Source organism: Mustelus asterias, chromosome 12, assembly GCF_964213995.1.
Source record: "Mustelus asterias chromosome 12, sMusAst1.hap1.1, whole genome shotgun sequence".
NCBI classification, from domain to species: Eukaryota; Metazoa; Chordata; class Chondrichthyes; order Carcharhiniformes; family Triakidae; genus Mustelus; species Mustelus asterias.
In genome coordinates, this window is record NC_135812.1 from 50,710,934 (window position 1) to 50,725,547 (window position 14,614).

The 14,614-nt window shown below is 43.3% G+C and overlaps 1 protein-coding gene across 2 annotated transcripts in view; it reads left to right on the forward strand.

Moving 5' to 3' along the window:
* nup88 (nucleoporin 88) overlaps positions 1–14,614 on the forward strand; it is a 51,746-nt gene that overhangs the window by 18,766 nt on the left and 18,366 nt on the right. For both annotated transcript variants that reach the window (XM_078225214.1, XM_078225213.1), the window contains exons 9-12: positions 3,105–3,195; positions 7,750–7,854; positions 9,470–9,622; positions 11,649–11,774. In XM_078225214.1, coding sequence (XP_078081340.1) covers positions 3,105–3,195; positions 7,750–7,854; positions 9,470–9,622; positions 11,649–11,774 — 475 coding nt within the window. The remainder of the gene's footprint in view (positions 1–3,104; positions 3,196–7,749; positions 7,855–9,469; positions 9,623–11,648; positions 11,775–14,614) is intronic.

Sequence of the window (14,614 nt, forward strand, 5' to 3'; positions counted from 1 at the left end):
AATAAGATCATAGCTGATCTGATAGTGGTTTAGTTCCACTTACCCGCCCGCTCCCCATAACCCTTAATTCCGTTATTGATCAGAAATCTATCTACCTGTGACTTAAACATATTTAACGAGGTAGCCTCCACTGCTTCAATGGGCAGAGAATTCCAGAGATTCACTACCCTCTGAGAGAAGAAGTTCCTCTTCAACTCTGTCCTAAACTGACTCCCCCTTATTTTGAGGCTGTGTCCTCTAGTTCTTGTTTCCTTTCTAAGTGGAAAGAATCTCTTTGCCTCTACCCTGTTGAGCCCCTTCATTATCTTATATGTCTCTAAGATCTCCCCTCAGCCTTCTAAACTCCGAGTACAATCTACTCAATCTCTTCTCGTAAGCTAACCCCCTCATCTCCGGTATCAACCTGGTGAACCTTCTCTGTACTCCCTCCAAGGCCAATACATCCTTCCGCAAATAAGAGGACCAAAAGTGCACACAGTACTCCAGTTGCGACCTCACCAGTACCTTGTACAATTGCAGCAAGACCTCCCTGCTTTTATACTCCATCCCCTTCGCGATAAAGGCCAACATTCCATTGCCTCCTTGATCACCTGCTGCACCTGCAAACTGAGTTTTTGTGATTCATGCACAAGGACCCCCAGGTCCCTCTGCACAGTAGCATGTTGTAATTTTTCACCATTTAAATAATAGTCCATTTTGCTATTATTCCTTCCAGAGTGGATAACCTCTCACTTGTCAACGTTATACTCCATCTGCCAGATCCTCGCCCACTCACTTAGCCTATCCAAATCTCTCTGCAGACTTTCCGCATCCTCCACGCAATTCACTTTCCCACTCATCTTTGTATCATCTGCAAACTTTGTTACCCTACACTCGGTCCCCTCCTCCAGATCGTCTATGTATATGGTAAACAGTTGAGGCCCCTGCACCGATCCCTGCGGCACGCCACTAGTCACCAACTGCCAACCTGAAAAGCACCCATTTATTCCAACTCTCTGCTTCCTGTTAGATAGCCAATCCTCAATCCACACTAACACTTTACCCCCAATTCCGTGTACCCTAATCTTCTGCAGCAACCTTTTGTGAGGCACCTTACCGAACGCCTTCTGGAAATCCAAAAACACCACGTCCACCGGTTCCCTTCTGTCAACCGCACTCATTACATCTTCATAAAAATCTAGTAAATTCGTCAAACAGGACTTTCGCTTCATGAATCCATGCTGCGTCTGCTTGATCAAACCATTTTTTTCCAGGTGTCCTGCTATTTCTTCTTTAATGATGGATTCCAGCAATTTCCCAACTACGGACGTTAAGCTAACCGGCCTGTAGTTACCTGCCTTTTGTCTACCTCCTTTTTTAAACAGTGGCGTCACATTAGCATTTAAACATTAGCATTTAAACATCGACATTTAAACATTGGCGTCACAGCACCAGGGTCCTGGATTCGATTCTTGGCTTGGTTCACTGTGTCGAGTCTGCACGTTCTCCCCATGACTGTGTTGGTTTCCTCAGGTCCTCCAGTTTCCTCCCACAGTCCAAAAGATGTGCTGGTTAGGTGCAATGGCCATGCTAAATTCTCCCTCTGTACCCGAATAGGCGCTGGAGTGTGGCGACCAGGGGATTTTCACAGCAACTTCATTGCAGTGTTAATGTAAACCTACTTATGACACTAATAAATAAACTTTAACTTTAAACTTTTTAAAAAACTTTAAAGACTATATATGACCTGTTTATCAATAACTATTTTGACATTCCGAGCCTATTCGCTAATGTGCCAGTCAAGGAAGCCATAAATATTTGTGCCACATCACTATACCATGGCAATCTAAATGTGCTGCCATTTCTGAATCTGTATTCATTGAACTTACTAACTTAGCAACTTGCACAGTTATTCGCTTCAATGACACCATGTATGTCCAAATAGATGGTGTTGCCATGGGATCTTCTCTAGCTCCAGCTCTTGTTAATAGTTTTGTCAATTTCCATGAGAAACATATTTTCAATGAAATTATCCCTAATATCCTACCCCTTGCATTTTTGGATATGTAAATGGCACGTTTGTTACATTTGAATCTGCAGCTGCATGCATATCTTAATGCGATCCGTCCCGCAACCAAATTCACTTGGTGAGCTCTCTTTCCTCAACATGCTGTCTACCTTCACTGGTCAGTAAATGTATTGGGAGTTCTGCAGCTCTCTACGCTATACAACTGGCGTCATAAGCAAACCTGTAAAGAGGACTCACTGTTCACGTTTGATGATCTAATAGGGTGCATACAAAGCTATCCTGCAGGATAATGGTTACCCTGATCAGATTATTTTTTTGCTGTATGTATTGCATACGCATGACTGGGCCCAAGATCATCACTTTCAGACATGAAAAGTGCCCAGTCTATCTCAAATTACCCTTGAAGATGAGCCCTGTCATCTGCAGGCAAAAAGAACATGTCCACACGTATTTTTTGAGCTAATCAAAATGTGGGACGGCAATCGTTCCCTGATGCATTCTCTGGCAATTCCTTTATTAATCAATCAGCACCCTCTTTACTCCCTTTGAAATTTGGCATTCTTGAATCTGTCCTGATGAATGCAAGATGAAAGGTTTGGACAATATGTCTCCTTTTTTCAACAGTATGTACCTTCTATTTTTCAACAGTAATCAGATTAAATAAACTGCAATTTTTGTACAGATTTCGAAACGCTTGCGTACCAAAATCTTTTTTTGGCTGTCACCACCTAGAACCATTTTTGAAAATGCTAAGTACTAGAGTCTATTGCAGACTGTAATTGCGTGAAATGGTGTTGATTATGTTTGAAAAGCCATAAAGCTCTATAAATGTGGGGCATTATGATTGATATTGCCATTCCACAATTTGGCTCCAATTAAATTGACTTTACTGTTCCAGAAAAGACACTAACAAAGCAGTTGTGTCAAGATTAGGTTGCTACATCCATTTGGGAAAGAAAGCAAAATTGAATTTCGATTTGGCTGGAATGATTCTTGTCATGGGTGATTACTTGCCAGCATTTGATATTTCCTGTTTAAGAAGGGTACTAGCCCCTTCCTGTGGCAAGCAGCTTTTCATTTGCTTTTGTGTCTGTAGATGATGACGATAAAACTGCACTGCAGGAGCTGGCAGCAGAACAGAAATGTCTAGTAGAACATGTCCTGTGCACCAAGCCACTGCCATGCAGGTACCGTTTTCCGATCTTCCCCATTACTGAATTCCTGAAAAATACACTACTTGTTTTATGTTCATAGAAATCATAGAAACCCTACAGTACAGAAAGAGGCCATTCGGCCCATCGAGTCTGCACCGACCACAATCCCACCCAGGCCCTACCCCCATATCCCTACATATTTTACCTGCTAATCCCCGCATCCCAGGACACTAAGGGGCAATTTTAGCATGGCCAATCAACCTAACCCGCACATCTTTGGACTGTGGGAGGAAACCGGAGCACCCGGAGGAAACCCACGCAGACACGAGGAGAATGTGCAAACTCCACACAGACAGTGACCCGAGCCGGGAATCGAACCCAGGTCCCTGGAGCTGTGAAGCAGCAGTGCTAACCACTGTGCTACCGTGCCGCCCCATGTTGCTGCCTTATGGTTTTGACCATAATGTTTTTTATGTTGTTTTATCTATTGCAAACATTTACAAATGGTTTTAGTTTCTCTCTGTCTCTATGCCATACTTTGGCCGAGGGTACTATGGGACGGAACTTTGCCTCAGGATTAGGAGATGCGTGTCTCAGACTAGCTTACTGTTCATTTAGGCAAGAGAAGTTAATGGATTTCGACATAGACCTGCAGTCAATCACCCTGTGTTAGACTTCTAACCTGGGCTCTTCAAACGGATTTTTATCTTGGGCATTTTTGTAATTTTTTTGGTTCTGTTTGCAGTTCCTGGGGATTTTGGGTTAGTAATGTAAAATTGAGGGAGATCTTACTGAAGTTATTCTAAATGATGCCTTTCCTGGCATGTATTCCAGATGTGTAGGTAGAAAGCAATGACCTTTTGTCAGAGTTGATGAACTGAATCAGTTCTGAGAGTCACTTACCTGAAATGATCATTCGCTCTTGGTTCTCACTCCTGAGTATTTCCATCATTCTCTTGTTTTCAAGTCAGATTTCCACATCTGTAGCTCCTTCCTTTTGCAGCACAAGTAGAGATGGCTGACTGTGTAACATATTGGAAATTGAAGCAATTTGTAGTTAACAGTTTTAATTTCCTCTCCTCTCATTCCTTCTACAGTTTGGTAACACGACAGTTAAAAAGGCTACCTTGTGCTACAAAAATGTATCATAATCAAGTCCTTTCCCTCTGAAGCCTTTGACAATATTTTTCAAAAAACTAAAATAGGCTCTATGTTGTGAGTTGCAGCCACCTGAATTGGGGAAGTGTGGTGTAGTGGTATTGTTGCTGGACTAGTAATCCAGAGACCCAGGATGATGCTCTGGGGACCTGGGTTCAAATCCCACCATGGTGAAATTTGAATTCAATAAAAATCTGAAATTAAAAATCTGGTGATGATCATGAAACCATTGTCGATTGTTGTAAAAACCCACCTGGTTCACTAATGTCCTTTAGGGAAGGAAATCTGATATCCTTACTTGGGTCTGGCCTACATATGACTCCATCCCCACAGCAATGTGGTTGACTCTTAAATTCCCTCAGGGATGGGCAATAAATGCTGGCCCAGCCAGCGACGCCCACATCCCATATATTTTTTAAAAAGTCAGATCCTAGCAGTTGTGGACCCATGGGGCAAAACTACCTCTGAAGTGGGGAGTGCTCTTGTAAGGTTGGGATAGCCTAACAGGACTTGCTGAACATCAAACCACGTCATATGTGACTTGAGTGTGCTTGCTGCTGATACTATATATGGAATGAGCTCTATTCCTATTGCTAGTTTGCTAAAGAATGTACTAAATATATTGCGGATGACACTAAAGTCGGTGGAGTTGTGGACAGTACGGAAGGATGTTGCAGGTTACAGAGGGACACAGATAAGCTGCAGAGCTGGGCTGAGAGGTGGAAAATGGAGTTTAATGCGGAAAAGTGTGAGGTGATTCACTTTGGAAGGAGTAACAAGAATATAGAGTACTGGGCTAATGGTAAGATACTTGGTAGTGTGGATGAGCAGAGAGATCTCGGTGTCCATGCGCATAGACCCCTGAAAGTTGGCACCCAGGTTGATAGGGTTGTTAAGAAGGCGTACAGTGTATTAGCTTTTATTGGTAGAGGGATTGAGTTTCAGAGCCATGATGTCATGTTGCAGCTGTACAAAACTCTGGTGCGGCCGCACTTGGAGTATTGCATACAGTTCTGGCCGCCGCATTATAGGAAGGATGTGGAAGCATTGGAAAGGGTGCAGAGGAGATTTACCAGGATGTTGCCTGGTATGGTGGGAAGGTCTTATGAGGAAAGGCTGAGTGACTTGAGGCTGTTTTCGTTAGAGAGAAGAAGGTTAAGAGGTGACTTAATAGAGGCACACAAGATGATCAGAGGATTAGATAGAGTGGACAGTGTAAGCCTTTTTCCTCGGATGGTGATGGCTAACATGAGGGGACATCGCTTTAAATTGAGGGGTGATATAGGACAGATGTCAGAGGTAGGTTCTTTACTCAGAGAGTAGTAAGGTCGTGGAATGCCCTGCCTGCAACAGTAGTGGACTCGTCAACATTAAGGGCATTTAAAGGGTCATTGGATAAACATATGGATGATATTGGAATAGTGTAGGTTAGATGGGCTTTAGATTGGTTTCACAGATCGGCGCAACATCGAGGCCCAAAGGGCCTGTACTGCGCTGTTATGTTCTATGTTCTAAAGTAAAAAATTTAAAATAGATCCATCGCCAAGAATAAAGGCATTAATATTTCTTAAGGCAGCAATCTGCATCATTTTTAATGGGTGGAATAAAGTTAACCCCTCAAGGGCGGCACGGTAGCACAGTGGTTAGCACTGCTGCTTCGCAGCTCCAGGGTCCCGGGTTCGATTCCCGGCTCGGGTCACTGTCTGTGTGGAGTTTGCACATTCTCCTCGTGTCTGCGTGGGTTTCCTCTGGGTGCTCTGGATTCCTCCCACAGTCCAAAGATGTGCGGGTTAGGTTGATTGGCCAGGTTAAAAATTGCCCCTTAGAGTCCTGAGATGCGTAGGTTAGAGGGATTAGCGGGTAAATATGTGGGGGTAGGGCCTGGGTGGGATTGCAGACTCGATGGGCCGAATGGCCTCCTTCTGCACTGTAGGGTTTCTATGATTCTATTCTATGAACACAATCTATTACTAAAGGATAGTAAGAAGTCTCTCAACGCCAGGTTAAAGTCCAACAGGTTTATTTGGAATCACGAGCCTTTGCAGCGTTCCGAAAGCTCAAGTCCAACACCGGCATCTCCACATTATTATTAAAGAAGATTAAATTGTGTGGAAATAGTGGACAGATAGCAAAAGATGATCAGGCAGGAGACAGCAGTGTTTGTTTTTTTTTAGTAGTTAGAAGAGGATCCCATAGGGTTCAGTTATGTATGTCAATGACACAAAAACAGAAAATGCTGGAAAATCTCAGCATGTCTGACAGCATCTGTGGAGAGAGAATAGAACTAACGTTTCGAGTCTAGATGTCCCTTCATCACAACATTAGACCTGCTGAGATTTTCCAGCTTTTTCTGTTTTGTTGAAGGTTCACCAGACTAATTCCTGCGACGGCAGGATTGGGAAAAAAAATTGGCTCTGAAGAAAGGGACTCAAAACATTGGCTCTATTCTCTCTCCACAGATACTGTCAGACCTGCTGAGATTTTCTAGCATTTTCTGTTTTTGTTCTGGATTCCAGCATCTGTGGTATTTTGCTTTTATTTTATGTATGTCAATGATTTGGAATAAGGCTGGATTTGATTAGATATCTAAATTTTCAGATAATGATGTGATAAAAGGTACAGTTAACTGTTTAGAAGATGAAAGCTCACTGTAAAGATAAGGAAGGAGTAAAAGTTTAGATGAATTTCAATGAGTATGAGATGATACTTTTTTGAACCAAGGATGTAGGGTTGGTACTCTGAACAGAAGGTTTTGAATGATGTTAAAGTCAGCATCTCGGGTTTGATATGGTCTTCAAAAATAAGAATTTAATTTTGTTTTGAGGGCACACAATATAAAATCCAAGAGGTAACAGTCTGCAAAACTTAAAGGTTATTTGTGCAGTAGGGTGATGAATCAACTGAAAATATTCAAGGTTCAGAGAGCCAGCATGAATTTGTAAAGGCTAAATCATACCTAATGAATCTGATTTTTTTTTTCTGAAGTGACTAAAGTAGAGGAAAGAACAATATCTGTGATTACTATTTATGTGGATTTCAGAAGACATTCAATAAAGTTCCACATAAGAGACTGTTTGCTAAAGTTAAAGCTCATGGAATTGAAGGCAAATCATTAACCATGATGCAAGAGATTTGGCACAAAACAGGATAATCTCCATGCAGAGTTGAGACAGTTCGCTTTCAGGGTTAGTTGATTAGGCAGAAATTACGTCAATGGTCAAGATTAGATTGGACAGGGAGATGAAAGCAAAAAGGTGAAAAAAATGTGGGAATAGGGTGGGGAGAAATTATTGAGATTATGCAAATTGAATGCACTTCCTTTATTACAAAGTAAAGCCAGTGAAATAATTTATTTTTGGTCACATTTGTTTGAAAGATGGCAGCAGCATTGTTTTCACCAGCTTTTGTGTGTTTTCACAATTCTTGCAGCCCACCTGCACCAATCAAGGGATTCTGGATCATTTCGGATCTGTCCATAGGAGCTGCAATGATCTGTATTACAGATTCATATGAATGCATTATAAGACAATTGCTGTAAGTATTTTCCTGTATTAATGGATTAATTGGAAAGCACTCTTTTAACAAGGTTTGAAATGTGAAGTGCTTGGGAACGTGAACATCTAATTTGTCACACATTGTTCTGTCAGGCCAAAAACCTATGGACCAATAGCATTCTGGACCAGCCAGGTCCACGGTTTCATTTTAAGCTTCACAGTTGCTGAACCTAGCAGGGGCATTTTATATCGCCGGATCGAATTCCTACTCCTAAATTGTTTTCCTATTCTCCATTTAAACAGTTGTATGTGCATGAGTTTTGGATAAAAATGGATATCCAGCTCTTCTGAAATAGATCACAGTCCTGGCTGGCCCCAAAAAGATGGGCTCTTGGGGCACTGTTTCAGAAGCTAGCCTGTGTAACTGTACCTCAGCATGAAGGACCAACTTCTTGGGGCATAGCAAAGAGACTAACATTTAAGTTGGAAGAGTCTGCAAAGGAATATAGATAAGTGAGTGGGCAAAAGAATTGGTGGATAGAGCATAATGTGAGGTTATCCACTTTGGTAAGAAGAATAGAAAAACAAAATATTTAAATGGAGAGACTGAAGAATACTGCGGTAGAGGGGGATCTGGGTGTCCTCGAAAATGAAACAGAAAAGTGTAACTTGCATGTATAACAAGCAATTAGGAAGGTGAATGGAATGTTGATCTTCATTGCAAGGGGGATGGAATGTAAAAGTAGCAAAGTCTTGGTGCAACTGTGCATAGTTTTGGTCCTCTTATTTAAGGAGGGATGAACTTGCATTAGAAACAGTTCAGAGTAGGTTCACTAGGTTGATTCCTGGGATGAGGGGGTTGCTTTATCAATAAGGATGAGCAGGTTGGACCTATAATCATTGCTTGATGGCGTAGATCCTGAGAGGATAGTGGTTAGCACTGCTGCCTCACGGCACCAGGGACCCGGGTTCAATTCCGGCCTCGGGTGACTGTGTGGAGTTTTCACATTCTCCCCATGTCTGCGTAGGTTTGCTCCAGGTGCTCCGGTTCTCTCCCGCAGTCCAAAGATGTGCAGCTTAGGTTGATTGGCCATGCTAAATTTCCCCTTAGTGTCAGGGGGATTAGTGGGGTAAATACGTGTGGTTAGGAGATAGGGCCTGGGTGGGATTGTTGTCAGCGCAGATTTGATGTGTCAAATGGCCACCTCCTGCACTGTAGGAATTCTGAGAACATTTCCCAAGAATGGGAAATCTGGAATGGGGGACATCATTTCTGAATAAGGGTTTTCTATTTTAAGGTGGGGATGAGAAGGAATTTCTTCTAACAGCATTGTTAATCTTTGGAATTCTTTATCCTAGAGAACTATGGTGGCTGTGTCATGGAATATATTCATTGCTTAAACACAGACTTTTGAACTGTAGGTGAATCGAGGGTTATGGGAAACCAACAGGAGAGTGTAGTTAAGTCCATGATCCAAATCAACGGGGAACTTGCTGATTGGCGGAGCAGACTCGATTAGTAATTTGGTTTACTCTTCATTTTTCATGTTATTACGTAATAGACACCTGACATGTCTGCTGCTTTCAAGCGTTTAGTAGAAACAGCTGAATAACTTGATTGCTGTGTAACAGATTTGTTAACTGTATGTTTGCAGGACCACTACACGGCCAATATCGCCGCCACTATTGTGTTCCAACCCAGACGTCGGCTGTGTGGCATCTCCACTGCGAAACTTTGCAAGCAATTCCTTTGAACAACACATTAGGAATATTTTGCGTCGTAATACAACGAATCCATTGCTTCTGAGGTATTGTTATAATCTGTAGACATGGCACGTTTCCATTCAAATGATTTCATTGTATGCAAAGAGGTTTCCACCTTCTCCCCAATCTGACACAATGAAATAGAGGCAAAATGGCATGACAGCACAACGTGCCATGAAAACAGTATAGTACAAACTGGCAGCAAGTTTAGCTATTGACCTGTGCTGAATTAGCTGATTTTAGTTAGGACATTGTAGTCACCTTCCATCACACCATTCTGTAACTCCTGAAGCATGTCAATGTTGGTAGAGCAGGATTGAGTAAAATTGTGAGGCAGATTGGTCATTTTTGGTGAATTATTCATGAGTTGGCATTCATGAAATTGCTACAATGATTCTACACTTTAAAATGAGCAGTGCAAACTCAACAGAAAATGGTGCTTTCTAACTAAAGTAACTGAAGCTGCAATGGTTAATGCATTCGGTCCCCTCTTGATTGAGGTTTACATTTGGGCCTGTCTTGGTCTAATGCCGGCGTTGGACTGGGGTAAACACAGTAAGAAGTTTAACAACACCAGGTTAAAGTCCAACAGGTTTATTTGGTAGCAAAAGCCACACAAGCTTTCGGAGCTCCAAGCCCCTTCTTCAGGTGAGTGGGAATTCTGTTCACAAACAGGGCATATAAAGACAGAGACTCAATTTACATGAATAATGGTTGGAATGCGAATACTTGCAGCTAATCAAGTCTTTAAGAAACAAAACAATGTGAGTGGAGAGAGCATCAAGACAGGCTAAAAAGATGTGTATTGTCGCAGACGCTGCGACAACGGATGAATGAACACCGCTCGACAATCACCAGGCAAGACTGTTCTCTTCCTGTTGGGGAGCACTTCAGCGGTCACGGGCATTCGGCCTCTGACATTCGGGTAAGCGTTCTCCAAGGCGGCCTTCGCGACACACGACGGCGCAGAGTCGCTGAGCAGAAACTGAGAGCCAAGTTCCGCACACATGAGGACGGCCTCAACCGGGATATTGGGTTCATGTCACACTATCTGTAACCCCCACAGTTGCCTGGACCTGCCGAGTTTCACTGGCTGTCTTGTCTGGAGACAATACACATCTTTTTAGCCTGTCTTGATGCTCTCTCCACTCGCATTGTTTTGTTTCTTAAAGACTTGATTAGCTGTAAATATTCGCATTCCAACCATTATTCATGTAAATTGAGTCTCTGTCTTTATATGCCCTGTTTGTGAACAGAATTCCCACTCACCTGAAGAAGGGGCTTGGAGCTCCGAAAGCTTGTGTGGCTTTTGCTACCAAATAAACCTGTTGGACTTTAACCTGGTGTTGTTAAACTTCTTACTGTATTTATTGCCTAACCATGGTTTCCCCGAGCAGGTGCTGGTGCTGGCTTCTGGGTCACTTCAGAAGTTGCTGTGGGACTGGAACCCCCTGTAGACCAGGCTGAATAAGGATGGCAGCTTTCCTTCCCTGTAAGACATCAGCTAACTGAATTAAAATTTCTAGATTCTCTAGATTACTGGTTCACTAACGTAGCCACTAAAGTTGAAGTGGTCCTCCCCTACTTCCTGGTGGATGCATGAAGGAGATGTTTTAATCAGGCCTGGAAGATGGAGCTCCACTCAACCAGATGACTAATGATTGTGAAACATTGATGTAATATATCTAAGGAACCATTCTGTCTGCTTTGCATGGCTTTTCAATTAACCCCTGCCCTAACATAACTGAACTTGAATAGATCGAGAATGTTGGGCTTTTTGCTCTGGGCTAGGCCAGCATTTACTGCCCGTCCCTAATTGCCCTCCAGAAGGTGATGGTGAGCCACCTTAAATCGATGCAGTCCATGTGGTGCAGCTGTATCCGTTATGTCCATAAAATGAGGGAGCTCCAGGTCGGGATGGTGTGTGACCTTGAGAGGAATTTGCAGGTGGTGGTGGTCCCATGTATCTACTGCCCTTGTTGTTCTTGGTAGTAGGGGTCATTGATGAGAAAGGTGCTGTTGCCAAGTAGCTGGAACTCTTCAATGACGCAGTTTAATTCTTCATTTGAGGGCCTCCGATGTTGTGGAAACTCCACCACCAGAGGAATGTCTGCAGCTCTTGAGTCGGGCCACCCAGGTATTCAGAGAAGAGTACATCCTCAAGCAGGCTCTCGCACGAGAAGAGATCATACGCAGGTAAAATATCCACCTTCTGGTTGATTTTAAAATAGCAAATTGCATTAAAGTGGCACTTTTAACCTTGTAAGATACCCCAAGGCACACCAAGCAAGTGTAATCCAAAAAAAATTGATACTCAGTTGTGGAAGACCACAGTTGAGGTTGGTTTTAAAAAGCATTGTAAAAGAGAGGAGCGGCAGAGAGATGGAAATGTTAGAATCCAGAGATAGGGAGGGATGAAGGCTGGGATTCTCCTGAAAACATTCTAAGTTCCCAACATGCGGGAAAATGGGAGTAACTCCCGCCAGTATTTTTAGCGTGATTTCCAGAATGAATCTCTGCCACTCTGTGCATCACAGTGTCCTAATGTGATTCACTCTGGAAATCTGGGGGCGGGGCCTATTCCCGCCTGAGAGGCCGGCAGCATAGCGCTGAGCAGTCCACTGCATGTGCTGATCTGTCAGCGCATAAGCTGTTTCTCCCCCACCCCCTCACTACCAACCTTCAGATTGCTGGCCAGCCTCACAAACCCTGAACGCTGGCTTAACAACCGCACGCGCGCGCACACACACCCCACAATCCTGATTGCAGAGTGGTAGTGGGCCTTGGCACTACTACCGGACTGGCACTGCCCAAGGGTCACCCCTTCTCCCCCTCTCCCAGGGGGGCCTCAATGGTCCCTCTTTCCTCCCAGTGGGGTCAGGCCATCTGTTCTCTATTAGTGGGGAGTAGTAGTAAACCCTGCTGGAGGGAACCACTCTTGGAGCTGAGGAGGGGGTGGTGGGGGTGACAATAGCCGGCCCCACCCGGAGAATTCTGTCCTGGGCATGCAATTCATATGATGATCAGCTCCATGCCGATTTCCAGCGTGTAGCTGATTATGTCAAAAAACTTAGTTGTGGAGATGCGCGGAGGCCGTGATGCCCAGAAGGAAGCCCGCGAAACAGCAGCTGCTGATGTCTCCTGGCCCGCTGCGCTACTCAAGCACCACAGTGGGCTGGGAGAATCGCCCCCAAAATCTTGGAGGGATTTGTAAACAGGACAGGATTTTGCTTGATGGGACCCAATGCAGCACACAGATGATGGATAAACAGTTGGGTTAGGATAGGGGCAGCAGAGTTTGGGATCAGCTTCAGTTTATGTTGGGTGGAAGATGGGAGTCTGGCCAGGAGACCTCTTAGAATAGTTAAGAGGTAACAGAGGCATGGATGAGAGTTTCAGCAGTAGGTGGCATGGTGTTGAGTCAGACAATGTTATTGAATAAACTGTGTATTAAATTTAAATTGGATAAAAGGTGAGAATGAGGGAAAGACAGCTAACCTGCTTTTAAAGGGTTTTCCTTAATCGTGCTTTGGTAATACAACAAATCTTTAAACATTAATGATTACCCACTATGAACATCAGTTACATTGCCAAGTATTATCTACATGTGTACAATTATGCAAGAGTCTTTTCAGCGGACGTCAATTTTGTTTTGGTAAGATATGACATTCTGAAGTCTGATCTTTTACATCCTTGGTAGCCTGTTCCTCATGAGTACCAGGTACTTTATTTTGTGATGTTGCTTCATTGTCAGCTTCCAGAGATGTTGATCGTTCTACTGGAGTAGAATCTGAACTTGGTTCTGTCATAATCTTCAGTTCAGGGATTTTACAACCTTGAGTGTCTGACATAAGCCTTTCTGATGCTGATTTCGCTAATTCACTTTGTGAAGCAAAGATTTGATCTGTGTATCACGCAATCTTCTCTCATCATCAAGTTACACTGTATAAGAAATGGGTCCTGTCTTAGCTAGAATGGTGGCAGATACACACTTCTCACTTGTAGAGTAGTTTCTCGCTAAAACTCTTTCTCCTTGTTTAAAACTCCTTGGTTTTGATGTTTGTTCACAGCGAGTAACTTGAGCTTGTTTCCATTTCACTATTGTAGTGGTGTCAGGTGGTGTGAGTAGATTTAATTTAGTCCAGTTTTCTTCTCATTGGTGAATTTTGTGTGTGGTGCATGAGCTGTCTTCTGATAGGGCATGAGGAAATTGTTTAATCCCCTGGATAGAGAACCTTCATCTTTTGATCCTTTAATGGCATGCTTCATGATTGTGCTAGCCTCTCCAGTCCGTTGGTGGACGGATGATATGGGGCAGACTGTGTTGTATATCATTGTTCTTAAGGTAATCCACAAATTCCTGCAATATGATTTGTGTCTCATTATCGCTGACTAGTTGTTCAGGCCATCCAAAACTCCTCTATAGTTCTTTCCATTGTGGATTTCATCATCCTGATTTCGGACCACTGTGAATGCGTGTTGATTGGGACAAGAAACATGTAGCCTTCAGTGAAATTAATATGTGCCCTCTGCCAGGCTTTTTTTGACCACAGGTGAAGCGATTGTAGAGGTGGAATCTTCCGTACTATAGTGTAGGACCGACATAGCCCACTTTTTCTATTTTTGAGTCAAGTCCCGGCCACCAAAAATAGTTTCATGCAAGCTCTTTCATCCGCACTACCCCTGGATGACCTTCGTACAGTAGATTCAGGATTCAGTTTCATAAGCATGGAGGGCTGAACACCCTGATTCCCCAGAGCAATACTCCATTTTGGGGGACAGTTAGTTCCCACATTATAAAAGGCCTGAATTCAGAATTGTCCTTTTGTTCACCCAATGATAATCTTAAAACCTTGTCCACGACCATACTCGTTTTTGGGTCATTGATGGCTTTCCTTGACTTATTTTAAGGCACTGGATTTCTTTCCCCCTTGGATGTTGAGGCTCTGGTTAGAAAAAAAACTCCAGAATCTAGTCGGGAACCTGTCCATTCGGCCAGTTTTACCTCCCCCATTGCCAATTTTATCTTTTCAAAA